This window comes from Pagrus major, chromosome 9, assembly GCF_040436345.1.
Source record: "Pagrus major chromosome 9, Pma_NU_1.0".
Classification (NCBI taxonomy): domain Eukaryota; kingdom Metazoa; phylum Chordata; class Actinopteri; order Spariformes; family Sparidae; genus Pagrus; species Pagrus major.
The window spans coordinates 23029003-23055389 of record NC_133223.1 but is presented as its reverse complement, the minus strand read 5'-3'; the positions used below and the strand labels follow the sequence as shown (position 1 = coordinate 23055389).

The 26387-nt window shown below is 42.2% G+C and overlaps 1 protein-coding gene across 2 annotated transcripts; it reads left to right on the top strand.

Annotated features, from left to right (window-relative positions):
• Positions 1–422: 422 nt before the first annotated feature.
• Positions 423–25436, top strand: ranbp2 (RAN binding protein 2). Of its 2 annotated transcripts, XM_073473248.1 has the most exons (30): positions 423–630; positions 2565–2632; positions 2735–2846; positions 3122–3274; positions 3428–3658; positions 3780–3922; positions 4091–4286; positions 4739–4879; positions 5048–5207; positions 5913–6094; positions 6840–7039; positions 7692–7815; positions 8506–8667; positions 9162–9299; positions 10277–10408; positions 10529–10756; positions 10884–10967; positions 11523–11664; positions 11768–11862; positions 11956–16414; positions 16809–16886; positions 18881–19057; positions 19820–19906; positions 20016–20191; positions 20431–20698; positions 21060–21149; positions 21259–21413; positions 21503–21776; positions 21918–22273; positions 24308–25436. In XM_073473248.1, the coding sequence occupies exons 1-30, from the start codon at positions 559–561 to the stop codon at positions 24611–24613; spliced, it is 9189 nt and encodes a 3062-aa protein (XP_073329349.1). In that variant the 5' UTR covers positions 423–558; the 3' UTR covers positions 24614–25436. The 2 variants fall into 2 exon arrangements, with proteins under 2 accessions (XP_073329349.1, XP_073329348.1); XM_073473247.1 differs by lacking the exon at positions 16809–16886.
• Positions 25437–26387: the final 951 nt, after the last annotated feature.

Genomic DNA, 26387 nt, shown 5'->3' with positions numbered 1-26387 from the left:
TTGTTCGCCATCCCTATGTGCTACACCCCTAACTCATTTTGAGCAGTGTATACTAATAATGGGTTTGGTAGATGTTGTGGTACAACTTAAACTGACCCTGATGGGATTTTCATCTTTCTCTTTCACTATTGTCAATTAATACACATGTATTCATAAAAAATATAACCAAATAAGGTTGCGATTGTGTATAAGTGTTATATAAAATAATCATATCAGTACTGGTATCGCAGAGTATTTGAATTATATCATTACACCATTACAAAGAGTGTGTGGTCCAGAGGGTTCACCCCAGCCAACCCACCAATCCTTCAAAATAAAGTGCGTCAGCGTGCGTCAAACGCAATACTCGCTTCTCATTGGCTGAGGCGCCTGATTCAAGAACGAACACCACCCACGTGACCCTCTGCCATTTGACGGCCGTGAGACTGCGCAGTAGCGTCATGGGGAGTTAACGTTAAGGAGTGACAGTCGAAGCGTCAGTTTTTATATATATTGTGATTTCCTGGTATTCAACAGCGCCATAGTCAGTCGTTTCAGAAGTATTAGTTTTCGGGAGCCATGCGACGGAGCAAGGCCGAAGTGGACCGCTACGTTTCCTCAGTACAGACTTCCTCTCCCTCACTCAAAGAGGTAAGTTAAGCCGGCGGCTAATGTTAGCATGCCGCTGCCATCATGTCAGTCCAGCATGTGTCAGTCCAGCCGGTCCGCGGAGACGACCTAAACACCGGGATCGAGTGAGCGCCTGTTGTAGTCGATTTTCTGAAGCTGTCCTGTAATCGGCTATCTTGAATTTTGTGGTGTGTGTAACCTGTGTTATAAACCAGCCCCTGGCTAGCAGCGCCAACGTTAGCTAGCCGGCATGATGACGCCTCGCCGTGTCCTCCCCTTTATGTTAAGAAAATGCGCGGCATGGGTTGTTACGGCCAATGGCTAGCCAGTTAGCCATGCTAGCTAGCGTTCACTCAACTATTTCGACTACTCTTTAGCTACAGCTATTACTGCTAACACATATGCGTGGAACAACGTAGCTTCAAATCCCCCTTTCAACCGGAATACGTCCCGGTAAACTCATGTGTAGTAGCTGCCACCAAACCTCACTGAGAAATGAAGCAATTTAGCTTAATTGCCGACCAGACTTATCTGTAAACAGAAATCCCATCGCTGATTCAACGTTAAAGTGGCACTAAACACTTTCTGCGTCGATGACTGTGCTAACGGAGGGCAACAACAATCTCACAAATGTGTAGTTTAGTTGATTTGATAAGTCGATGAGAAAGAGACCATTAAACTATGAAGATTTGAAGAAAAGTGCCAGACTATCTGTTTCGCCATCGTGTTTCTCGATGTAAGGATAGCAAGGGTGCAAAAGTCATGGTGACTGGGCCACAAGACGCTATGTATATCTATACTGTCACCAGTAAAGTAACTCAAAGTCAAACATCTGTAAATGCTGATCTTAATGTGCTGAGGTAACTTGTTTCAATTCCTGGGAATCGAAACAGACACATAATGTAAAGGAGCCGACAACTAGAGCTGAAACGGTTAATCGATCAGTTGTCAGCTATTATGATTAATCGCCAACTATTTTGATGACCAATCAATAGGTTTGAGTCATTTTTTTTAAAGAAATAAAAGTTAAAATATTGGAAAGTTTTCTAGTTTCTTAACTCCTTTGTGACAGGAAACTGAGTATATTTGATTTGTTGTCAAAATAAGGCAAATAATTGACAGATTAATCAACATTAACGACCCAATCTCCAGAATAAATTAAAGTTAGCTAAGTACGTTTATGCAAAACCACAGACAAGTTAAAACTGAACGTTTCTTTATGTCGCTACTTTACATTTGTGTAGATTCAAATTTATATTTCTCTCTTGTCACAACACTGTGCTGGCCTGCTTTAGTTTTAGGCACTAAAAACACTTGGGTAGGTTTGGAAAACGTCACGGTTTGGCTTAGAATAACTTACTTGTTTTGGTCGCTACAAAAACAGTTGGAGATGGTCCGCCTTCCCGTGAAAAAATGGAAGGCTTTAGTCGCCACCAAAACAGCTGGAAATCTCCCTACAGGTCACCCGCTTGGCAGCCTTGTGGCTTGTAATAACACCACCACCCTCCCCTTTGTCTCCCAATATGAAAGTCAGCTAATAAGCACATAATGCAAATGTGATATGCCATGTTGAGGACAAATGTCAACCTGTGGTTTGCAGAAACATTAACTACTGACATTATATCTGGGCAACTGGGCTGCAATAAAAAAATAGGTGCAGCCCTAAGAACAAGTAGCCATGTAGGAAATAAACCTCAGCAAACAAGTTGGAAACACTAGCTTTAGTCTAAAAATAAATCATAAGTGGAGATAATCCATTAACCATGTTGGCTAACATGTTCACTTTTATCATATCAGGACTGTCTGGCATAATACTTCCAAATAAGACATCTAATAAATTAACTTGAAATGATGGTATACCTGTGCCTGCTAGCTAACATAACAAGCAAGATAAAAAAAATGTTCAAAATGTGGTTGATTTGCAAATAATCATCCTCAATGTTTTCATTCCGCAGAAGCCAGTCAAAGGGTTTTTATTCGCTAAATTGTACTTTGAAGCGAAAGAATATGAACTTGCAAAAAGGTAAGCACACAAACTTCCCCTTTGTTGACTGGATGTGCTACTGCTCCTCATGAGGTCTCAGTTGTACTGATAGCAATCTTGCATTTTTCATGCTATTCCTAGACATGTATCAGAGTATCTCAAAGTCCAGGAGAGGGATCCCAAAGCACACAAATTCCTTGGCCAGCTCTTTGAAAGAGAGGGAGACATCAACAAGGCAGTAGGATGTTACAAGGTAGGAAGAACACACACGTTTCTTGAAATCAAAGCTCTCTTTTATGTGTTTTAAAAAGTCTGCCACATCTCTGGACTTGCCTTAGACTCCTCATGTTTATTCAATAACCTCATTGGACTCTCCGACGCATGATTTCACTAGGGTCTAAATAAAGTTTCCATTCTACTCGTCTTTCTTCTTTTATGTTTTTGGTGTTGTTTTTGGAGCAGTCTTGCCCTTTTGGATAGATCACATGTCTGACACTGGTATGTCTGCACTTCTCTGTGTGAATGCAGCGGTCAGTGGACTTGAACCCAGCCCAGAGGGACCTGGTGCTGAAGGTGGCTGAGTTGCTGGTCAGTAAAGAGGAATGTGACAGCAGAGCAGAGTTTTGGGTGGACAAAGCTGCCAAGCTGCTGCCAGGAAACCCTGCTGTCTTCAACCTGAAGGTGAGGCTCATATTTAACCAACAGCTGCCTAGATCGCGGTTTATGTCCCTCCCTAACATTTCACTAAGGAGCGAGGAAGCAGGTGAATATTAATCAAAGGAGGTAGTTATGCCAAACTGACTCTCTTTGGTTTATCTGTTCCTCTCTGTGCAGGAATGTTTGTTGAGTCGTCAGGGTCAGCAGGGATGGAACCGGTTGTTCGACCTCCTCCAGGCCGAGCTGGCAGCGAGGCCAGCTGACGCTCATGTGAACGTGAAGTTGGTTCAGCTGTTCTGTCAGGACGGACGGCTGGATGAAGCCGTTAAGCACTGTCTGGCTGCTGAGAAGAGGGGCCTGCTGAGCCGCAGTCTGGACTGGTACAAAGTGGTGCTGCACACGCTGCAGGTCAGCAGGGACGGGCGGTAGTGCAGAGTAGATATTACAAAGCTAGACAAGGATGCATTTTGGGAGCTTTAAAGCTAACTCTTTAAATTAATCCTTAAACATTGGATTATCTTTGTTGCAGGAGTATCTAGCTCAGCCCAGCGTCTCCAGTAATGAGAAGCTGTGTCGACGTCTGCAGAGGGAGCTGCTATTGGCCCACTGCAGCCTGCTGAGAATCACACTGTCTGACAGCAGCGTGCAGCCCAGCCTCGATGCCCTGAGAGGGTAGGTCATGCTGAGCTCCTACTGTGTTTGTATACATACACTATAGACGGGCTGTATCCAAGAAATCAAATGGAGCCCTAAAGTCCACTGTCTCATGTCCATTTTTTGATTTTGGAGTAATTTTGTTCAAGCTTCAGCTTCTTTTGTGTGTGTGTGTGTCCTGTGTAGTTTTGATGAAGCTATGCAGACGCTGAGCAGCGTCGCTGGCCGCCACACAGATGATCTTTGTGAGATGTTTGTAGAGATGAGAGGTCACCTTTATCTGCATGCTGCCACACTGCTGTTGAAGCTGGCTCAGGATCGCCAACAGACCTGGAGGGCCGTCATTGACCTGGCTGCACTCTGCTACCTGCTGGCGTACCAAGTAATTACTCACCAAGCAGCCGATCGTCTTCTTTTGTCTTCAAAAATTTTCTTTCCTTTTTATATAAATGAAATCTTATATTTAAAGTATGTGATGGATGATGTTACCTTGTTTTATTCAAGCCATTACTTTTCTTAAAAAAAGGATTCTCTAAGTGCAGAACTTGCAAAAGTCCTATTATCAGTCTTTTATTTGAAAAAAAATACACTTTTGCTTGACTTCCCCTCAACCTTTGCATTGCTACAAACCTACTCAGGACCAAGTAATGCTATGGTCTACAGATGAATAATAGAAGCAGAACTTTTCACTTACAAAGTCTTGACAGTTGCCTTGGAGGACTTGTAATGAAGTATTCATTCATTCATTCTATTCTTCTTCATTTCTTAGACTATTTTGGGAGCCACGGCCAGAAGCCTTTTGATTACAGTGTGTTTTGTTTGCCTTTCCACAAGGTCCCCAGACCAAAGGCTAAAGTGACCAAAAGAGACCCGGCAGCCCCACAGCTTCTGGAGCTGCTGGCCAACGACAGACAGAGTCAGGCCGGCCACATGTTGCTGAACCTGAGCACTGATTCATCCACCTTGATCAGAGAGGTTGGTCCACGTGTTCTGATTCAGTTTGTTTGAAGGTTATAGTGTTAAAACCTGGAGTGAAAAGTGCACATCCATCATACAGTATCAGACATAGTCAGCAATGACAAACTGATGTTTAATTTATATGTTCAGGAACAAACATAATAATTTGACGTCATCTGTGTGTAGGTGGTGGAGGCGTTTGGGAACCGTAGCGGTCAGGACTCTCTGTTTGAGCTCCTGTTTGGACCACAGGCCTCCACTGGATCGTCCTTTATCGCCAATGATGACATCCATTCCATTAACACCACAGCGCCAGAGCTCTCTCAACTGGCCAAATGGGACGCAGGTACAAAACAAAAAATCTGCCTGAGTGCTGCAGTAGCATGAAGAGCTCTTCAGTTTGTTTTTAAGGTCAACTTTTATTTTTGACACTTACATTTGGAATTAGATTAGCACTTGTTTCCATCTGTATATATTATTGTTTCATCAGCAATCAAATGTAAATAAATTATAAACTTAATAACTAACATGGGGTCCTTGAAAAACAGTTTCTGTATATTTAATGAGGGTGTAGGTCCCAGAAGTCTTTTAGGCCGTGACATAGTTGCAGCCCATAAATCATCAGTCTCTGATAAAGGTGTTGTGGTCTACACAAGCTGATGTCTAAAGGCATCGAATGTACTGTTAAGGGCTGCACATTGTTTTCAGGATTAATCATTTAGTAGATCAGATGTCAAAAAATGTGAAAAATGCTTTTCACAATTTCCCAAAGCCAAAAGTGACGTCTTAAATTTGCTTCTTTTGTCCAACGAACAGCGCAAAACCCCAAAACTCTCCATTTACTTTCATAAATGAAAAGCAGCAAATCCTCACATTTTTAAGTAGCTACAACCAGCAAATGTTAGTGAAATGATTAATCCATTATCAAAACAGTTGGCAGCTCTGGTACTGTTTACTTTGAAGAAGTAATACTATTTGTAAATAACAAAAAAAACTGTTGTGACATTTTAACTACTCCTACATTGTAGTAACTTTGTTTCCTCCTCCACAGGCTCCATCCTGCTGCACGGTGGTGACCTGCAACATCTGAGCTGGCTGGGCCTACAGTGGACCCTCCTGGCCCAGAGAGCGGCCCTGCGGGACTGGCTGCAGCAGCTTTTCCCTAGACTTACTCTGGAAACTTCCAAACTGGACACCAATGCACCGGAGTCCATCTGCCTGCTGGACCTGGAGGTAGGTGGAATCACGTGGGCCGGTTCAGTTAAGCTTACAGAGAGTGTTTCATTAAATCTCAAATGGTCAGCACATCTCAAGAGTGTTATAAAATATATGCAAGAATATTAAATGATGCTTTTGAAGGTGTGAAATAACAGACCAATGCATTTATGGCATTAAAATACACAATGTGAAATGTGCAATAAACATTCAGTTAACTTTGATTGACACAGATTTGGTAAAAGAAGATGTGATAATAATAAATAAATGTTTAAACATGTCCTTGAATCTGTGTTTGATAGGCCAACACTACACTACAACACACTAATTTATTTTTAAAAATATATGGTCTTTAAAGTCTTAAAAATAGTCTTAAATTTGACTCTGTGAGGACTTAATTTCCACAAACATTTGATTTAATTTCATTTTTCCATATTGTAAAACTCTTCTGGTTGAAAGTCCACATTTGTGATGTTACAGATCTTTCAACCTAACCCTCTCCAATAATCGTATTTCTACATAAAACCTACATCTGCACAGGACCACACACACGCACTCCTTTTTAATCACCTGCAATGCTTGAATAAGAGGATTTCTCCAAAAATCAGTCTTGCATTTGGTCTTGAACAGCATTAAATTCAAGTGCATAATACCTGCAGTTCTCTCATTTGATAAACGGTACTTTTGCTACTTAATTCTCATATTATTTCTGAAATTTTGCATGTCTTCCAAATGTCAAACTCTGTCACTTTACTCCATCCAGGTGTTTTTACAAGGTGTGGTGTTCTGCAGCCACTGCCAACTCCAGGAGACGGCGAAGATTAGCAGTGGAGTGAACCAGCAGCAACAACAGCAGCTCTATGAGCCTCGCTGCCTCCCGCTTCCTCTCCTTCGCCTCTTGACCACCGTCAGACAGAGGGAGTGGTGGGACGCCATCTACAGCCTCATTCACAAACAAGCAGCGTGAGTAAAACTGGAGTTAGTTAGTTTTCACTGTCTGTGACAAAACTGGAAACTGTCAAATATGTTCTGAAAGATTACAATATTACTGGGAACATTGAATGCCGATCAAATGTTGGAAAGTGCGAAAACTCGTCATATTTTTCGTAGGTCTCACGCTGAGTAGCCAGTCACTGATAGTAACTATAGTAACCGCATGAGAATACATGCTTACAAATGTGTTATTTGCTTAGCAATAGTCATACAATCTGCAGATACATATAAACATCTTGTTTTGCTCACATGAACATTGTCAACCCTGTTAATTAAAAGTGAGGGCATTGTAATTTGGGGAACATTTGGTTTAACGTTAATTATAATAATGTAGCATTGACTGTTAACTTTGCTTAAAAAATGTCATTATGACTGTCTGCTGTCAGGCTACGTCTCTCATAAACCCAATAAAAGTACTTTTGCTTCAACAAAAGCATTAAAAACAAGAAAGAACTGTTCTGACAACAGGATTTAACCTCCTTGTTAATGTTAAGACGGTGCAGGTGTGGCCACAAACTTGACATTTTCCCAAGAGGAGTTGGGTGTCTAAAGAGATTACTGGTTCATTTTAGTGTAAATACTCATTATGCCATTTTATTCACTATTGTTTGTCTCCTTTTAGGCCTGGTATGTCAGCCAAGCTACGGATGATTGTGCAGCATGGACTGAACACTCTGAGGGCTGGAGAGAAAAATGGGCTTCAACCAGCGCTGGCCATCTACTGGGCTCAGTGTCTCAGCCAGACGGTACACACACACACACACACATGTACAGTGCACACACAGACATGCACTGTTTCCACAAGCTCAGCATGTGGCCAGCTAGACACAAGAAAGGTGTTGTTTTCAGTCCTCAGGTGGACAGTATGCCAAACTCAAATTCACACAGAACACAAGCTAAAATTGTAATCAACAACTGAAGCATCAAGTTACAGTTCACAAGTTCTTGCTTTGATATATTATGCAGTATGAGTGCTATGTGCAACCTTATGAAAGCGTCATAGCATAAAGACAAAGGACAACAAGGTGTAGAGGTGGAGAGCTGTACAGTATGTGATGCATGAATATCAACTTCCCTCATTTAAAACATTATTAAGATGGTTAGATAACGGGGCCAGATCAGTTGTGGGTGGCAGTCGTGCACACGCAGACATTCAGCACGGACAGTAAAATAGCACTTGCATATCTCAGCACCTTGCCAGATCCTGCACAGATACACATGCCTTTCCACCTGCTCCCTTCTGTCATTAACTCTACGACTATTAAATGTGATAAGATTGAGAGGTCCAAATGGCCACATGTGTTGGCTCTCTGAATATGTGTCTGTTTGTTTCCTGGTAGAATTTGTAGCTGTCTGACCACGTTTATGTTGTCTGACTGCATTAAGCTAGTGTGGCAGGCTGATCTTTTCTCCTTGATGCATGTTTAATAACCCAGGGTGATGGCGTGAACTCTTACTACGACCAGAAGGAGTACATCGGCCGCAGTGTCCACTACTGGAAAGTTGTACTTCCACTGTTGGAAAGGATCAAAAACAGACGCAGTATACCAGAACCACTTGACCCGCTCTTCATACACTTCCCCTCCAAAGACATTCAGGTTAATACTTTTGTCATGGTTTGCTTTTATTATGTGATATTATGATATTTTTTAGTATTTGAAATGAAACGATCCTGTAGTCATATTTGTTTGTTATTAATCAGCTGGTAAAATTGCATTTATCATAAAAAATTAAATATGATAATAAAGGCTTTAAAGTCTGGATATTGAACCTGGAAAGTGCTCTTGGCTTCTGGTCTTAAAGAGCTTTATGGACCCTCCCTTAGCCATTTATGTTTTGTGCTTTAATGTGCTTTACGTTGTCATGTTTACACCTTGTGGCTTTTATTAGTTTAAAGGCCACAGGTTCCAGGTTTTTGAGATTTTTAAATCATTAAGCGGTTCTCTAGCTCAAATGGTTGACATGGTAGATCTTAGGGTTTGGGCCAATCTATGCACCTGTGATACTATTATGTGTTAAGAATGAAGAATTTAACAAGCTGTACAATGTTGGCTTACAAATTGTATTTATGCATGTCTGTTTTCCTTCTCAGATTTCTTCTGTGAGGGGCTATGAAGAAGAAGCTAAGATAGCATATGCAGCTCTCCTCGACATTGAAGGCAAGACTGAGGAGGCCATCGCTGCCTTGGAAACCATCAACAACATGTCATCCATCTGGCATTTGGCACAGGTAAGCCTTTTGGCATAGATCTGCACCAAAGATGATTTTTTGTGAAGGTATTCGAGAACCGGTTTATTCCCCCCTCCCATTAATCGCAGCTAGTGGTCCAACAGTTTCTTATAAACGAATGGTGTCAGTAATTATTAATGAATGTCTTGTTCAGAAAATACAATGAACATTGTGGAAGGTTAGGTTTCCTACGAATGCATTTGCCTTCGGTTTTGGGAGTCAAATCAGTTAAAGGGACACTTCACCTCAAATTCAAAGTTGCAGTGTTTTGGAGATATCGGCCGTAGAGATGTCTGCGTTCTCGTGAATATAATGGAACGAGATGAGACTCTGTTACCGCTGGTTGCTCACACAGTTACTCAAGATAAATACAGACCTTGTTGTCAGCAGTTTCATGTAGGAACTATTTTCTTTCTACCAAACTACACCCACCAACCATATCACCACACAGAAGGAACCTTCCTTCTAGGTGGCTTCCTCCTCCCCCTTACATCAGCTAGCTTAGTTAGCTAAGTTAGCTAGCCTCTTGTCCATGAGTAGATTCAAGCTAGCTTCTTCTCAGTGATATGTTTGGCTGGAGAGAAAATACGTATGACAAAGAAACTGCTCACAACAAGGTCTGTGGATTATCTTGAGTAACTGGGTGAGCAACCAGCGGTAACAGAGTCTCATCTCGTTCCATTATATTCATGAGAACGAGTATTTTGATTTTGATTTCTGGAAAGGGACATCGCTGTTTTTAAGTAATGCAAGACGATCTCAGATTACCAAAAGAAAGTGCAAATTAAAACGTTTTCATTGTTCGTACCAGTTAAGGTACTCATTCACTTCTGCTCTATCTCTCTGTCTGCTGCCTTGTTACAGGCATTATCTGAGCTGCTATATTGGGCAACTCCCTAAAAAAACAAAACAAAAAAACAAGATAATCTTGATCAAACTTCATTTAACCTCAACATTTGTGCTGCTTCCCTCGGCAGATCTACCAGCGGTTATCTGAGGAGGCCACCAACGGGGTTGAGGAGACCCAAGACAGATGCATCACTTTTCTGAGAAAGTTCAGGACGTATTTATCAAAGATCTATAGCGCTAATGCAGATGACATTGACAAGGTAAGTTACATTTCTTGTAGCTCCAAGCAAAGTGAACCTTCAAATATATCAATTGTGATAGATTTCTTTACAGAACGAGTTCTGCAGCTGTGTAACCATTTATTTACTATTGTTTCCCAGCTGCCTGTTTCCATGGAGGAAGTTGTGGATCTCTTGAACGATGTGAACCAGCAGCTGGGGGAGAGTGGGGAGGCCATGGATGAAGAGGAGGAGAAGGAGGAGGACGGTCGACTAGGACCCACTCACTCCAGCCCTGCTCATCCCACAGAAACGTCTGCCAACATATCCCATATTAAGTTTTCCACTCCCTCTCCAAACAAAAGCATCTCTCCTTCCAAAAGACACTTGGTGGGTTCAGGTTATTTGCCATCTGAGATTTCTTAATGTCATCTAAATATTCAGTGTTTCCTTGTATAGATCTCAGAGATGAACACAAATCAGTGACTTTTTATCATTTCTCTCCCCTGTCGTCAAGATGTCTTCCAAGACGCCACCTCATTGGGTGGAGGACCAGAAAAGTCTCCTACAGATGCTGTGTCAGCAAGTTGAAGCTCTCAAGGTCAGGATAAGAGATGAAAAATATAATTAAAAACTTTGTTATTATTCATTTTCTATTTTTGTTTTTTTAATATCTTTTTTTGATTAAGAACAGTTAGTGCAGTTATTGCAAATTATGAGCGCTTAAAATAGTGATTTTGTTTTAATTAATTCAGTTTTTTTATTATTATTAATTTCACACTGCTTCCACTTTTGTAAATAGTTTTGATTGGTGAAAAGCATTAGCAAACAGTAAACACAATACTGGTTTTACAGGCCACCAACAGCAACACATATTATATAAGAAATGACATTAAAAAATGAATAAATAACAGGTATTTTAAAAGAGGAACTAAGTATGGTTTCCTACTAATGGAAATGTATTGGTACATTACATTGAAATAAGTAAAATATGGAGGAGGTGTTTTGGTTTTCAGCAGATTTACTCAAATACGATGAAACATATTAAGAAAATAGGAAAATTACAATAACCTCTTTGGTGGAGGTAATGACAAGGATTCATTATATATTCTGTGTAGATGTCAAATCACTTCTCATTAAGCTCCTTGTTTTACAGAATGAGGTCCATGATCTGAGACACAACGCTTCAGGAAACGCAGGCTCACCTCATCACAAGATGTATGGGGAGAGCTATGGGGCCGAGGGCCTGCAGGAGCCTTTTACCCCGGTCCAACCCTATCATGGGGCCCCGCTAACAGGTCTGCACACTACATAAAACCAAAGCAGATTAATAGCTCCATATTTTTATCTACAACTATTGGAATAGTTTATAACCTTTATTTTTTTTTAATCTTTTTGTAGTTGCCACCACAGGCCCGTCTGTGTACTACAACCAGTCTCCAGCTTATAACTCTCAGTATCTCCTGCGCACAGCAGCAAATGTAACCCCCACCAAGGTAACTATCACTGTTTTAACACGTATTCACAGAAATAAACTTGTTCAGAGTATACTGAGTGTCATGATTTTTTTTTTTTTTCTTTTCACAAAGGGCCCAATGTATGGTATGAACCGTATGCCACCTCAGCCGCATATGTACGCCTACCAGCCGCCCACTCATACTCCTCCATTGCAGACAGCCCCACCCTGCATTTACCCTCCCCAAGAACCAGTCTTTGGTGCCCCTCTTCGATTTGAATCACCAGCCACGAGCCTTCTTTCCCCATATAGTGAGGAATATTATGGCCAGAGTGTAACCCAACAAACCACTAACCCTCCCCTGCCTGAACCTGGCTACTTCACCAAGCCGTCCGTAGTCCCTGTTCAGCCTCCAAAGAGCATCGAGGGGAAGCCCGTGGACTTTGGGAAGCTCTCCTTCAGCCAGCAGGCACCTGCTGAAGTCCCCAAAGTGCCTAGTTTTGGAGCGCCGGCAGTCGCACAGTCAACACCCTCAGCTGCTTTTAAATTCAACTCCAACTTTAAATCCAACGATGGAGATTTTACTTTCCCACCTTCACAGGCCAAGCACAGTGAAAGTCTGCTTGGTCTTCTTACATCAGACATTCCCACTAAAACAGATCCTGTTCTAGAGAGGTCTCCAGCCAAGGAGCAGCTTCCCAGCCAAACAGGCATCTTCACCTTTGGCACTAAAAATGCCACTCCCTTCTCTTTTGTTGATTCCACACAGAGCACAGGCACTGGAAGTCTGTTTGGAAAGGTGGAGCAGCCATTTAAATTTGGTGATGTTACAAAGCCAGTGTTTGGGCTTGGCAAGACTGCAGAAGAGGAAAGGGCAGCGGAGAGCGATAATGACAGCACTCATGTTGAGGAGGATGAGGATGGTCCACACTTTGAACCCATTGTACCTCTACCTGATAAAGTAGATGTGAAAACAGGTGAGGAGGAGGAAGAGGAAATCTTTTGCAACAGGGCAAAGCTGTATCGATTCGACACAGAGACAAAAGAATGGAAGGAGCGGGGAATTGGAAATGTTAAAATCCTACAACACAGCACTAAAGGGAAGGTCCGCCTCCTAATGAGAAGGGAACAGGTCCTTAAGATCTGTGCAAACCACTACATCACTGCTGACATGCTACTGAAACCGAATGCTGGCTCTGACAAATCCTGGGTCTGGAATGCCATTGATTATGCGGATGAAGAGCCTAAGCCGGAACAGCTGGCCATCCGCTTCAAAACAGTAGATGAGGCATCGCTTTTCAAAGCCAAGTTTGAGGAAGCCCAGAAAATTGTGCTCAAATCACCAGAAAGCCATGATCAACCTGAGAAGAAAGAGGAAACCCTAAACGTTTCTGACTCACTCGCAGCCCAGTTCGCAGCCAAAGAAGGAGAATGGGACTGCTCTATATGCTGTGTGAGAAATAAACCCACAGATGTGCGATGTGCTGCTTGTCAAACTGCAAATCCCAATGCCTCATCCAAGCCCGACATTCAGCCTGTTGTTGAAACCAAAGCAAGTCCCTTTACTTTCAAATTTGGCATTGATTCATCCAAACCAAGTAGCTCTGGCTCTACATTTACTGGATTTGGTGCTTTTGGAGCTTCTGTACCCTCCTCTTTCACATTTGGCACCTCAAAACCTGCTGACACTGTAACCAGTGCGTTTGGTGCTGGCTTTGGGGCTGGCTTTGGCAAGAAGCCAGGTCAGTGGGACTGTGAGTCATGTTCTACAAGAAATGAGGCCTCTGCTGACAGTTGTGTTTCTTGTAACGCTCTTAAAGCCTCACCTAAAACGACTGCAGTGCCACCAAATGTAGATGCTGCAGTGCAGCCCTCAATATCTGCTGTTGGCTCAGGGTTTGGCGCCCAGTTTATGAAGCAGCCCGGGCAGTGGGACTGTGATATATGTGCAGTCAGAAATGAAGCCTCTTCTAACAAATGTGTCGCCTGTCAAACCCCCAACCCTGCTGCTAAATCAACAGAGGGGGCTCCAGTAGCATCAAATCTGCCAGCAGTGTCAGATTTTGGGGCTGATTTTGTAAAAAAGGACGGGACGTGGGACTGCAATAACTGCCTGGTCAGAAATGATGCATCAGCTGTTGAATGTGTTTCCTGCCACGCCCCACATGAACCCTCCTCTTTAGCAGCCATGTTCGGCAAGAAGGATGGAGAATGGGACTGTGACGCTTGTCTGGTGAGAAACGATGGCTCTGCCAGTAAGTGTGTGGCCTGTCTGACACCAAATCCGAATGCTAAAAGCACAACCAGCGCTGCTCCTTCAGCCTCCACCTTCAGTTTTAGCTTTGGCACCAAGAATTCATCAAGCCAGCCTGCTGCAACTGGATTTACAATGCCTTTTGACACTGCCAAAACCTTTCAGTTTGGTCAAAGCAAAGATACAAGCTCAGCTGCTTCTTTTAAGTTTGAAGCTCCTCAGTCTGGATCTAGTACCACAAGTTCTTCAGCCTTCTCGTTCTCAATGCCCACTCCGGCTAGTGGCTTCAAGTTTGGCATTCAGGAACCCGAAAAAGAGACCCCCTCAACTGATAATGAACCTCCATCAGGGTCAGCCTCTAGTTTTCTGAAAAGTATAGCTGACAAACACAAGGAGAATGAAAATGTGTCAATACCCTCAGTGGAGCAAGCTGAGGAAGATCAAAATCCATTAATTGCTGGTAAAGGCAGTGAATTCAGCTTTGCAGACTTGGCAAAATCCTCTGGAGGAGATTTCCAGTTTGGCCAGAAAGATCCCAATTTCCAAGGTTTCTCCGGGGCTGGTGAACAGCTGTTCACATCATTACAGGCAACCCCCACCAAGACCGATGCAACAAATGAGCTGGAGGACGATGGCATGTATAAAACAGAAGAAAATGATGACATCCAGTTTGAGCCAGTGGTCCAGATGCCTGATAAGGTGGACCTGGTGACGGGGGAGGAGGATGAACAAGTTCTTTATTCTCAGCGTGTCAAACTGTTCAGATTTGACGCTGGCAGCAGTCAGTGGAAAGAGCGTGGCGTAGGAGTCCTTAAATTCCTGAAGAACAGCAGTAATGGCAGGCTGAGGGTGCTGATGAGACGAGAGCAAGTTCTAAAGGTGTGTGCCAACCACTGGATCACCACCACCATGAATCTGAAGCCCCTGGCAGGCTCAGACAAAGCATGGATTTGGTTGGCCAATGACTTCTCTGATGGAGATGCTAAACTTGAACAGTTGGCTGCAAAGTTCAAAACCTCAGAGCTCGCTGAGGAGTTTAAGGAGAAGTTTGAAGAGTGTCAAAGACTTCTCCTGGACATCCCCCTACAAACCCCCCACAAGCTTGTCGACTCGGGCAGAACAGCACACCTCATTCAGAAAGCAGAGGAAATGAAGTCTGGTTTGAAAGACCTTAAATCCTTTTTAACAGACGAGAAAACAAAGATCAAAGATGACGACAACCAAGGAGACATCACAGCATCCGGCAATGTTTCAAGCCTTGCAATCAAGCCTCTTGGTGAGACAACTGGACCCACCTTGGAGTGGGATAACTACGACCTCAGAGAAGAGGCTTTAGATGATACCGCCGACTCCTCAGTCTATGCCTCTCCCCTCGCCAGCAGCCCCCTGCGAAAGAACCTTTTCCGCTTCGGAGAGTCCACTGGTGGGTTCAACTTCAGCTTCCAACCTGGCATCAGCCCCTCCAAGTCTCCTGCTAAGCTGAACCAGAGCAGAGCGTCAGTGGGCACCGATGATGAGCAGGATGTAACCCAGGATGAGGAGAGGGATGGCCAGTACTTTGAACCTGTCGTGCCATTGCCTGACCTGGTGGAGATTTCTACAGGCGAGGAGAATGAACAGGTGGTCTTTACTCACAGGGCCAAGCTGTACCGCTATGATAAAGAACTGGGTCAGTGGAAGGAAAGGGGTATTGGAGACCTCAAGCTTTTGCAAAATTACGACACCAAACGAGTGAGGTTGATAATGAGGAGAGACCAGGTGCTTAAGATTTGTGCCAACCACTGGATCTCATCAGCCATGAAGCTGGAGCCTATGAAGGGTGCCGAGAAGGCCTGGGTCTGGAGCGCCTTGGACTTTGCTGAAGAAGGAGAGGGTAATATAGAGCAGCTGGCTGTGAGATTCAAGCTGCAGGACACTGCAAACACATTCAAACAGGTCTTTGAGGAGGCCAGGTTTGCACAAGAAAAACAGGAACTCATGACTCCAGTGACATCCAGGGTCACCACACCTCAAGACGGCGGAGCCACAGCGTCTCCACAGACAGCACCAACTGTATGTGGGAAGGCAGCCATCGCTGTCCTGGAAGAGACCACAAAGGAACGTACAGAGCTTTCCCCCGATGGTAAGCCGTGTGCAGCTGGTTCTCCGGGTCCAGTCAACCCCTCAAAGACGGTGGTGTCACCCCCTAAGTTTGTCTTTGGCACCGATAGCCTTCAGAGGTTTTTTGGCTCTCCTAAATTTCAATCTGAGGAGTCTGCATCCAGTTCAAAAGCCAAAGATTCTGGACTTCCTTCCAAGGCTTCACCTGCAGCACCAGCCTTCAAAATCCCAGAGAAAGGTAAAGAAATATCTGAATATAAGTGCCATATATGTCTGATTTTCTGTTTTTGAATGAGTATCATGACTGTTTTTGTTCATTTGAGTTTTACTCCATCGTCTTGTTTCATCTGCATCTCATTGCTCCTTCATCTTAGCTGACTGAGCCGAGACCCTTCTCAAAAATTTCTAGGACAGAATCTCCCCATGTAGCCACTTTATATACGTCATGTTATATTCTGGTATTCTGTGCCTTCAGTAAAACTGTTTTACAATATACACATGTGGTGCATACCCTCAGAGTTTAAACACAGTTCATTCACAAACAGAGTATTTCACATTTTGGCCTTGTTTTCTGATTATGTTACCAGCCTCACAATTAGTTTCTCTTCGCTCAACAACCCATCATCCTTTAGGGCTGGATTTTAGGCTTTTCAAAGATAACCCAATGGCTTTTTGGACCAGCACATCAACCACCCAATTTGAACCCCCAGGTACTCTAATCACTGCAGTGTGTGTTAACACTTCTCAGCTGTCACCTGGCTGGCCCTTACTACTAGAAAGAAATAACCTGGATGCACGGAGTGGAAAAAAACATTGAAGCTAACGTGTTGCATGTCCAGTGTGTGGAGATGCAGTTTTTATTGTACAAATAATTTTAGTATTTATAGTAACACTTAAACACATAGTATGTGTTTTCTGCCACTAGGGGTCTTTGACTCAAGATCAAACAAAAGACATGAGCAGAGTGGGATAATGGGAGTCTTCATTGTTAAACTACCATTGCTGATGAAAATGTATCTACGCTACTCGGGCAGAAAGGTTCACAGAAGTTTAATTCACGTTATGTTCAGTCACCTTCGTGGAATGAATTTAATGTATGAATGTTACATAGTATATTTTTAAACAGTACCTATGTCTCAAGATTTAAGTGACACACACAGGAGGGAAAATGGTGCGTAATGCTGTTAAATAAGGAAAATGCAATTTCCTAAAAGTTGTTATTTTAAAGATAGATAAAATAGATTTATCTAGTTGAGTTTCTTGAGTAGATTTAGCTAAAAAAACAAGGATCCCTTTTATTTCCTTTGTCTTTCCATATAATTATGTCATGATAAAATTCTCATGTTGATATTAGGGGTGTCACAATATCCCAATATTTACAACAACCGTGATATTTAAAAAATTAACTATTGATATTGTGTAAAAAATACATATATGATAATATCATGTAAATAATCAAACAAGTTCATCGGGTTACCTTTTAATTGTTCCTTTTGTGCACTTTCTTTACAGTTTTGTTTGTTTACTCTCTTGAGAGTAATTCATTTGCTAAAATAAGAGGTCAAACACGGTAAACAAAGTTTAGTTGTTAGTTTTAGCCCTTAACGGTTAATTTTGTCTAAACTAGAGCCCGGATGGACAATATTGGCCTTTCACAGATGTATCATATTGGCATACATGTTGCACGATATGCAGCGATATGAAACATTTATTGATTTATTTATGTTTGTTTTGTTTGTTTCCAAGATTATAATTCAATAAGATGCTTAAGGTAATTTATAATTATTACATTCCCAGTGAAGTTTAAGGTCATTTTAGTCGGTAAAGTTTATTGTTAAACTGTAAATATCCTGCTAAAATGACACATCTTTGTCACAAGTGTTTGATAACCACATTTGAGGGTTACTGAACCAATATCGGCATCAGCCCCAAAAATCAGTGTCGGTCGGGCTTAAGTCTAAACTTTATTTCTCCACCCTAATAAAGAGCAAATGTCCTTCAGTTTGTTCTAGACTGAAGGACAATCAGAAGATCTCGTGCTGTTTTCACAATCCATAGTTGCTAAACATTTTTGCTATATTTCTGCAGAATCTTTTGAGAGATTCCACATTCACCGATGTCGGGAAGTTAAAATTGGAATATGTGAATGTTGTAGTGAGCAGTTACAGTAGCACGTTTTGAATCAACGGACATATCAAACTAGAGTTTTGTACTGCAACAGGAGACACATCAGTGAAAGCCTGATGTCTTTTGGAAGGTGAGCTGAGCAGATTCCACAGAGAGCGTTCAACTGTGCGAACGTCACACGTGCCATTTTTAGTGCAGGATGTGTAGCAACAGCATGAAGTGGAATTCCCCGGCTATTCTGGCATCTGCCAGCGATGTGCACCTCAGCAATGGCTAATTAGAGTTAAAGCTCAGGTATTTAATGCTGTTTAATGCTACAGTACCATGTTACAAAGAGTAAGTGCAGAGTCGGTCAAATAAAATGAGAAACACAGATGTTTGCATACAGAAATACTCTCTTAATACAACATGTCTCACATGTTTGTAAATCAGATGCATGCTATTCATTCTGCTGTGCATGACTTGTTTGTGTGTGTGGAACTAACACCTGAGTTTATAAAGGGATTAAAGCAGCTTAATTTCTGCTTCCCTTCCTCACCAGCCTGACTGTATTGTTCTCCCATCATGTCTGTCGCAGGGCCCCCTCAGGCAGAAGGAGGCAGCGCAGGGTCGGACGAGGACTCGGAGGTGGAGGTTGTGTATGTCAGGGAACCCACTGCTGAACAGGCAGCTTTAGCCAGGAAACTCCAGCTGCCTCTCACCTTCTTCTGCTACCAGAATGAACCAGGCTACGCCAGCGACGACCAAACTGATGGTGAGACCAAAAGATCAGAAACAAGGGTGGAAAAGTTTGTGGGCTTTAAGTAAACATGGTAACTCGGACAACACAGTACATATTCATTTCTGTTTCATCTTGAAAATGTTCTTTTTTTCATTGATAGTTTGTTTTGTTTTTTTATTAATTCACAATCAGCTCATTTAATAAAACCAGAATATGACCAAATGCATCCCCGTAGAAGGCTGAAAAGGCTCTAAAGTGCTTTTTTTAGTGCACCATTTTATTAAAGCGGTCGTTGCCTGCTGCCTGCATGATTGCTGTATGTACATTTGACAAAACCATCCTGAATTTGAATGTATGGAAAATAAGTACGTAAAATAGGTTTCATTCAAACAAATACAGTGGTTAGAGAAAGCAACAAAACATCAAGATTATTTTGATTTATTTTTTATTTAGTCACTTTTTAACCAAACCAATGAAAACAAAATATGATGAAGACAAAAAAAAATGAGACAAAAAGGAAAAAAACAGGGAAATGCGACTGCATGAAAAAATAAGTAACTCCCCAAAAAATGACAAAGTGTTTAAAAACAATGGTTTGAAAGTATATTAGGGTATAAAATAAAAATTAAATCCAGATGAATGACACGATGAAGTCAACAAGCTGAAGTAGAACAAATAAACAACTGTCTCTGTTCCACGTGAAGGGAACTGGAATGAACATCTTGTTCATAGCAAAAGAACAAGACAAAATGTGATTTTAAGGGTTTTTTAAAAAAGTTTTTTTTTATTTTCCAGACGAGGACTTTGAGTCGGCAGTAAGAGCCTTGAATGGAAAGCTCTACGCGGATCCTCCTGAGAGGAAGGCTGCAGCCTGTGGTGAAGGTATGTTATTTTATTTCACATACATTTTTATGGCTGTTGGGATAAATAATGATCTTCTCCACCATGTGATGACAAGTACGCGGACTTAATCAACAGTAATTGTATTCAGAGCCAGACTGCCAGGTGGTGTGGGAAAAGAAGCCGACACCAGAGGAAGAGGAAAAGGCTAAAAGCCTCCAGCTTCCACCCACCTTCTTCTGCGGCCTGAGCACCACAGACAGCGACACAGACCACGACAAGCCCGAAGACTTTGAGACAGAAGTCCGCAAGGCACAGCAAGACCTGGTAATGGACACAGTTTGTAGATAGTCTCCTGGCACGCTCATTTAAGTTACTGTCAGTCTGTTTATTCCTGCTGGTGGCATACCTCAGAGTGCATTATCATATTATGTTGTTCTTTTAATTTGACTTGTTTTGGCTTAAGCAGGCAGTATATTTGGCGTAACTGAGTTAGTTTAACCAGATGTAGATTTATATCAAGAGTCCATCAGTTTTACTGAAGTTTAATTCCTAACTTCTTTCAGGACGCCCAGTTAAACCAAGCTGAAGAGGTCTCTAGCAGCCCTCCTGTAGCCCTCGAGGAGCCGTCGTCGGAGCCGTCATCCAGCATCGTAGAAGCTGCAGGCGTGCCACCTGCAGCCGAGGAGCAGACCTCAGACCAGCCGACAGAGACTAAGACTGAAGCTCAGGGCAGCAGCTCTCCCATTGATCTGTCCACTAAGAAGACCCCAGAGCCAGAGTCCACCACTTGGACTGCAGCTGCTGTTCCTACTGCTACAACCGCTGGTCAAGGTATACACCACTTCCTGTTCGTTGCTACAGTTGTGTGGGTCAGCAGTGAAATGTTGCATTTGAGAAAAAGACTTCTTTATTCAAATGTTCCTGACAGCTTTTTTTATGCTTTAAATACATATTTGCTGATTTATACTTAAGATTTTGAATGTTTTTAATGAATTGTCGGTTTCATTGTTTTATATACTTTTACCTACTTTTACTTAAGTAAAGGATCAGAGCGCTTTTTTCTGTTGCCTCACATGAATTTATACAGTGTTCATGTTGTTGTCTGCTGTAGTCCTGCATATAGAAATGAGAGGAATAAGAAACACTACATTCTTTCAAGTATTTAATGATAACTTTGTTCCTCCCACCACAGACTCCTCCGGCTTTGGCTTCAACACATTGGGAGGCTTCTCGTTTGCTGACTTGGCCAAAACCACAGACGGATATGCATTTGGAACAAATGGTTTGGACGTTTTCTTTGAAATGGGCTTTTTGACAACCATCGTTAGCAACACATTACTACAACAAAATAACATTTCACTGCATATTTATTGTTTTCCTCTGTTATTAAGACTCTAACTTCTCGTGGGCCAATGCTGGAGCGGCAGTATTCGGGGCGGCGGTGACCCCAGCTCCAAAAAACAATGGCGATGAGGAGGGCAGTGATGAAGAGGATGCCGCTAATAATGTGGACATTCACTTTGAGCCAATAGTGTCACTACCAGAGGTACATTTAAAATGCTTTTTAGACATTAGAGTGAAGTTTGGTAATTGGCGAACAGAACCTCATCTTTGTGTAATTTTTCCATCTCTCAGGTGGAAACGAAGTCCGGAGAGGAGGATGAAGAAATCCTGTTCAAGGAGCGCACCAAGCTGTACCGATGGGACCGGGACCTGGGCCAGTGGAAGGAGCGAGGCATCGGTGACATCAAGATCATGTTCCACCCAACCAAACATTTCTACCGAATCCTGATGAGAAGAGAGCAGGTGCTGAGAGTTTGTGCCAATCACACGATCTCACAGGCGATGGAACTCAAACCCATGGACGTCTCGGCCAATGCGCTGATCTGGACGGCCACCGACTACTCAGGTACACAGAAGTATTTTTTGAGGGCAGACATTAGCCAGTTACATTAAAACGGATTACTTTGTGATAAGCTGATACTTGATACTGATACTTTTTATCCGTCCTCTTGCTGATACTCCCTCGTCTTTCCCTCTCTTTTTCCAGATGGCGAAGGTGTAGTGGAGCAACTGGCGGCTAAGTTCAAAACCGCAGAGATCGCCGAATCCTTCAAGAAGACGTTCTGCGGGTGTCAGAGTCGCATGGGCCAAAGTGATAGCGAATCATCGTGTGCGTCCTCACCACAGATGTCAAGAGTTCAAGAGCACTCAAGAGACACTAACCCCCGGGTGTTCCTCAAAGTGACAGCCGACGGTGAAACACTAGGCACCATCACCATCGAGCTTTTCTCCCATATCGTCCCCAAGACCGCGGAAAACTTCAGGGCTCTCTGTACCGGCGAGAAAGGCTTCGGACTGCGGGACTCCATCTTCCACAGGGTCATACCATCATTCATGTGTCAGGTGAGGAGATCAAGATGTGACACGCTGTTATTAAAGCACTGATGCGTTTGTGACAACAAAGCTCGATCTAAATGTAACAAAACAAATAAGATATTTCTGTTTCGGTACCGCTGACTTATTCGCAAGGTTGGGCTGATAGTTTGAATATTGCATGTCGTGTCCTGAAATCTGTCATGATCATCATCTGCCATATAAAAACTTTGAGACCTCAAAAATAGGGAGGATTTTGAAACCAAAGTGGGGTTCTGGGAGTCCTAACCCCATTTTAATCCTCAGAAAACAGCGCAGAATAAGTCACTCACTGTGGCATAAAGTAATATTTATCACTTTTCATTCCTTCATTCATTTTTTGCCCCTTAGAGACTCTGTGCATGCCACGGCCCTGTTTGTCAGCCTTTCGATGGGGACTGACACAGTGCAACCCTCCTGATTGCAACATAGCAGATTTTACAGCCCCTTTTAAAAACTTTAAACAGGAATTCTTCTCTCCAGGGCATCTGAAATTTGTTTGACTATTCTTTCGCTCCTCCATTTCTCTGTCCTTCTCTCACTCAATGAGGAGGACGAGGCGCAACAGTACAGCAGACTGCATGCTTTACAGTGCCAGGAAAAGGTTACGATAACTAAAAAGGAAAAAAAAGTGAAATTGTGGGAGGGCAATGGAAAACTGCTCCCTGAGTTTGCCCTGGTTTTGTTGACTGCGCAAGCATTCTGCACTCATTCACAGAAAATCTACTCTGAACAAAGTGGTAACACTTGAATTGGTGGTGGTAACACATTTATTTTGAAGGATCTACACAGTCTAGACTTCACATTGTACCACTCATTTCATCATGGTGCATCTCCACTGCCACACTATGATTTTTTTTCATCTATGTTGTTGACTCCTGCTTCCTCACATAACTTCTCAGCTGGTTTGTTGTTATAAATGTGTTCTGTTCAGCTCAATAGTTTTTCCAGAAACATGTTCTCTGTGCGGATAATTGTGATTTATCACACTTGGGTGTGGACAGAAACTAAACAGGATGGTGCTTTAAAAAGCTCCTAGTGTTTTTGCATCACAGTTGTACTGATGTGATAAGCAATTTCCAAATCACAAAACAACAGAGCACCACATTGTTGAGTCTCTGTCCAAAAATACTCCACACTTAAGATGTTAGTGGGTGAAGATTTTTAGCTGCAGCTGGTTCTCCAAGGCAAATAATACGACGTACACCATGCAAATCAACATGTTTACGTAATCTGTGCCGTGATTAGTCACCAAAGCCCTAATTTGATTGATGCTAATGTTGCGGTAGTGTTGTCACAAAGCTGGAACTTCTAACTTCTATACAGTGCTTTGAAAAATGTTGATATTCGATACCACAGGGAAATATCGTGGGGTGCTTCTGGTTGTCCAGTGGAGGACCAGAGCCATGAAAATCTGTCAGCATCTCTGTCAGCTTTATTACTTCTTAACTGTATGTTCAGTGTTTGTCGAGTGTTAATGGCATTGCGTTTTCCTTGCGGTTGCTTTGTAAAAACAAACAGCTAGAAGCAATGAGCAAACTAATGAGCCGAGAGACACTCTGGCAACGAAAAAGTGGCTCCGGAGAATGAGTAAAGAGGATCGGAGCGTTACTACAGCTCAAACGCCGCCGAAAACCGACATTACCGGAGCATCTGTGTGAGCTAACAGTTTGAGTCAAGCATTTGAGAACAAAACCAACAAAGCCAACCAATCAGAGGCGAAGTAGGGCGGGTCTTGTGAGAACTAGTCTGTCTTCTTGAGCAGTATGATTGCGCCCTCTGCTGTTCGAACAGACTAATACAATGACAAGGAGCGATCGTAGAAGCGTTCATACTGATTTCCCTTGTTAGAGTCATGAACTTTACGAGCAATATATCCACATAGGTTGGTAGATATTGTCACAGTCCCACGATAGTATCACAGCAAGTTGGTGTATCGTTACAGCCCTAATAATGACTGTGTCTCACATGGGGAGGGATGTATTTCCATGTACAATACTAACAAGCTCCCCATTCATCTTTTAGGGCGGTGACATCACCAAGAGTGACGGCACAGGAGGCAAGTCGATCTACGGCAGCAAATTTGAGGATGAGAACTTTGATGTTCGGCACACGGGACCGGGCATCCTGTCGATGGCCAACCGCGGGCGCGACACCAACAACTCGCAGTTCTTCATCACGCTGAAGAAAGCCGAACACCTGGACTTCAAACACGTGGCTTTCGGCTGGGTTCGGGACGGCATGGATGTGGTGTTACAGATGGGAGAGCTGGGCACAAAGGGAGGCCCGCCCACAAAGAAGCTCGTCATCACAGACTGTGGACAGCTCTAGCTTTTTAAATGTTAAGATCGAGATTGAGAGCTTAGTTTAGCTTCTAAAGTTTAATGACTTTGGATAATGCGTTCCCTGTGCAGTGTAAACCCTGAATCCATAGTCACATTAGGCGTCTGAGAGTCAAACTCTGATCACAGGACTATTGATCAATACCACTCCTCATAGAAACCTGGCTCCAATAATCTGGGATTAGAAGTTACTTTGCTGTTTTATAACACAGTCACAACTGGGAAGCGTGGTGTAGAACGTGGGAGGAGGCACACGTGGTTGCACTTGGATCTTGATCCTCGTCTGTCAATAAATTCTCCTCATTTGTTTATTTTGTGTGTATAATTGTACATGGACTACTTTTTTAATGTCAATGTTTGTTCTTTTGTCTTGCATGTGCTCAATTTGAATGTGCTGTCCCTCTTCATAAGCTCCACTCGGGTATTTTCCCCCCTTTTCTTTTTTTCTTTTTGAAGAAGTCTTAACTATAATTGAAAGGTCATTAATTGAATTGCACCTATTGGTTTATAACTGCGCCCCTGCCTTTTCTCCAAATGCCGCCTCTGTGTACTTTTCACTGCAGGGCTCCTCTAGGGATTTTTCTTTGTGTTGGTGAATTTCACAATGTGCAGATAATTGGATTTCCTACTCGACCACATAAAAATTGAGTCATCTCACCGTGGACAGAGGGTGGCTCGATGACGACGACACAACTGGTTTGGATTTTACAAAGACGTTCGATTATAGTTTGAGATTATCACCGAGTTGAAATGGTGCTTATTGTACCAAATTAAATGCTGATGAAAGAGAAATAAAGTTGCTTTACAAGTAAGCACTGTTTGTTTGAAAGGTTTTCTTTTAATTATTTCATTTTGTTCTTACAGACTATTGTAGAAACATCTGCCATCTTTATTTTACTTCAGTTTTTGGTCACAATCTTAAAGTCTACTTATAATCTTTAAACATGCAGTTCATCCAGAGTATTGTTTATTAATAAACTGATTAATTTCGAAGAATTTGTTTAACATTTGATTTTTTTAAGATGATTGCAGCAGTTTTTAGCTCAATATATTTAATCTTGATTACTTTAAAGTAAAATAAATACTTGGATTTAGTGCCTTCATGTTGGGAAAATATTGGGGAATATATTTTAAAGAAAATATAACTGAACATTATATATTATCAAGTTTTCAAGTGAAGTTATAACTTCAGTATTTCTTTCTAATACTGGGAGCCAGGTTGTTGCACCCTAGAGTTGGAGATTATGGATACAGTAGGGTTCAGCTGAATCTTGAAAAATGTACCTGAATTTCAGAATTTCTTACTATTATCTCTCAGAGAACTGAGCTTGATGTTTTGATCTTCTGATGGTGTGGTCACTTTGGGTCTGCCCGATCATGCTTTGGATGCTACTGATCCAGTTTCTGAAGATCCAGTTTTGAGCATTAGACACCTCGATAGCCACGATTTGACGCTGAGAAAGCCCCTTTTTGCTTTGAACAATTGGACTTCTTGACACTTTTTATTTACTTTCCAATGTGGTCTCAGACTTTTAGACCCCATGTTATATGATGAAAAGTTCAATGTGATTAAATCAAAAATTAGGCAGTCAGAATTGGTAGAGTATGTGTACAAATATAAAGTATGTGACTCTGGTTTTAAGTTGCTCTCTACACTTTCACACAGCTCCAAGAACAATTTACAGGAAAGAAATAAAAAAAAATAGACATATAACTAAAAACAAGGACAACAGGAACAACAAAGCTAAACAAAGATAAGTAAA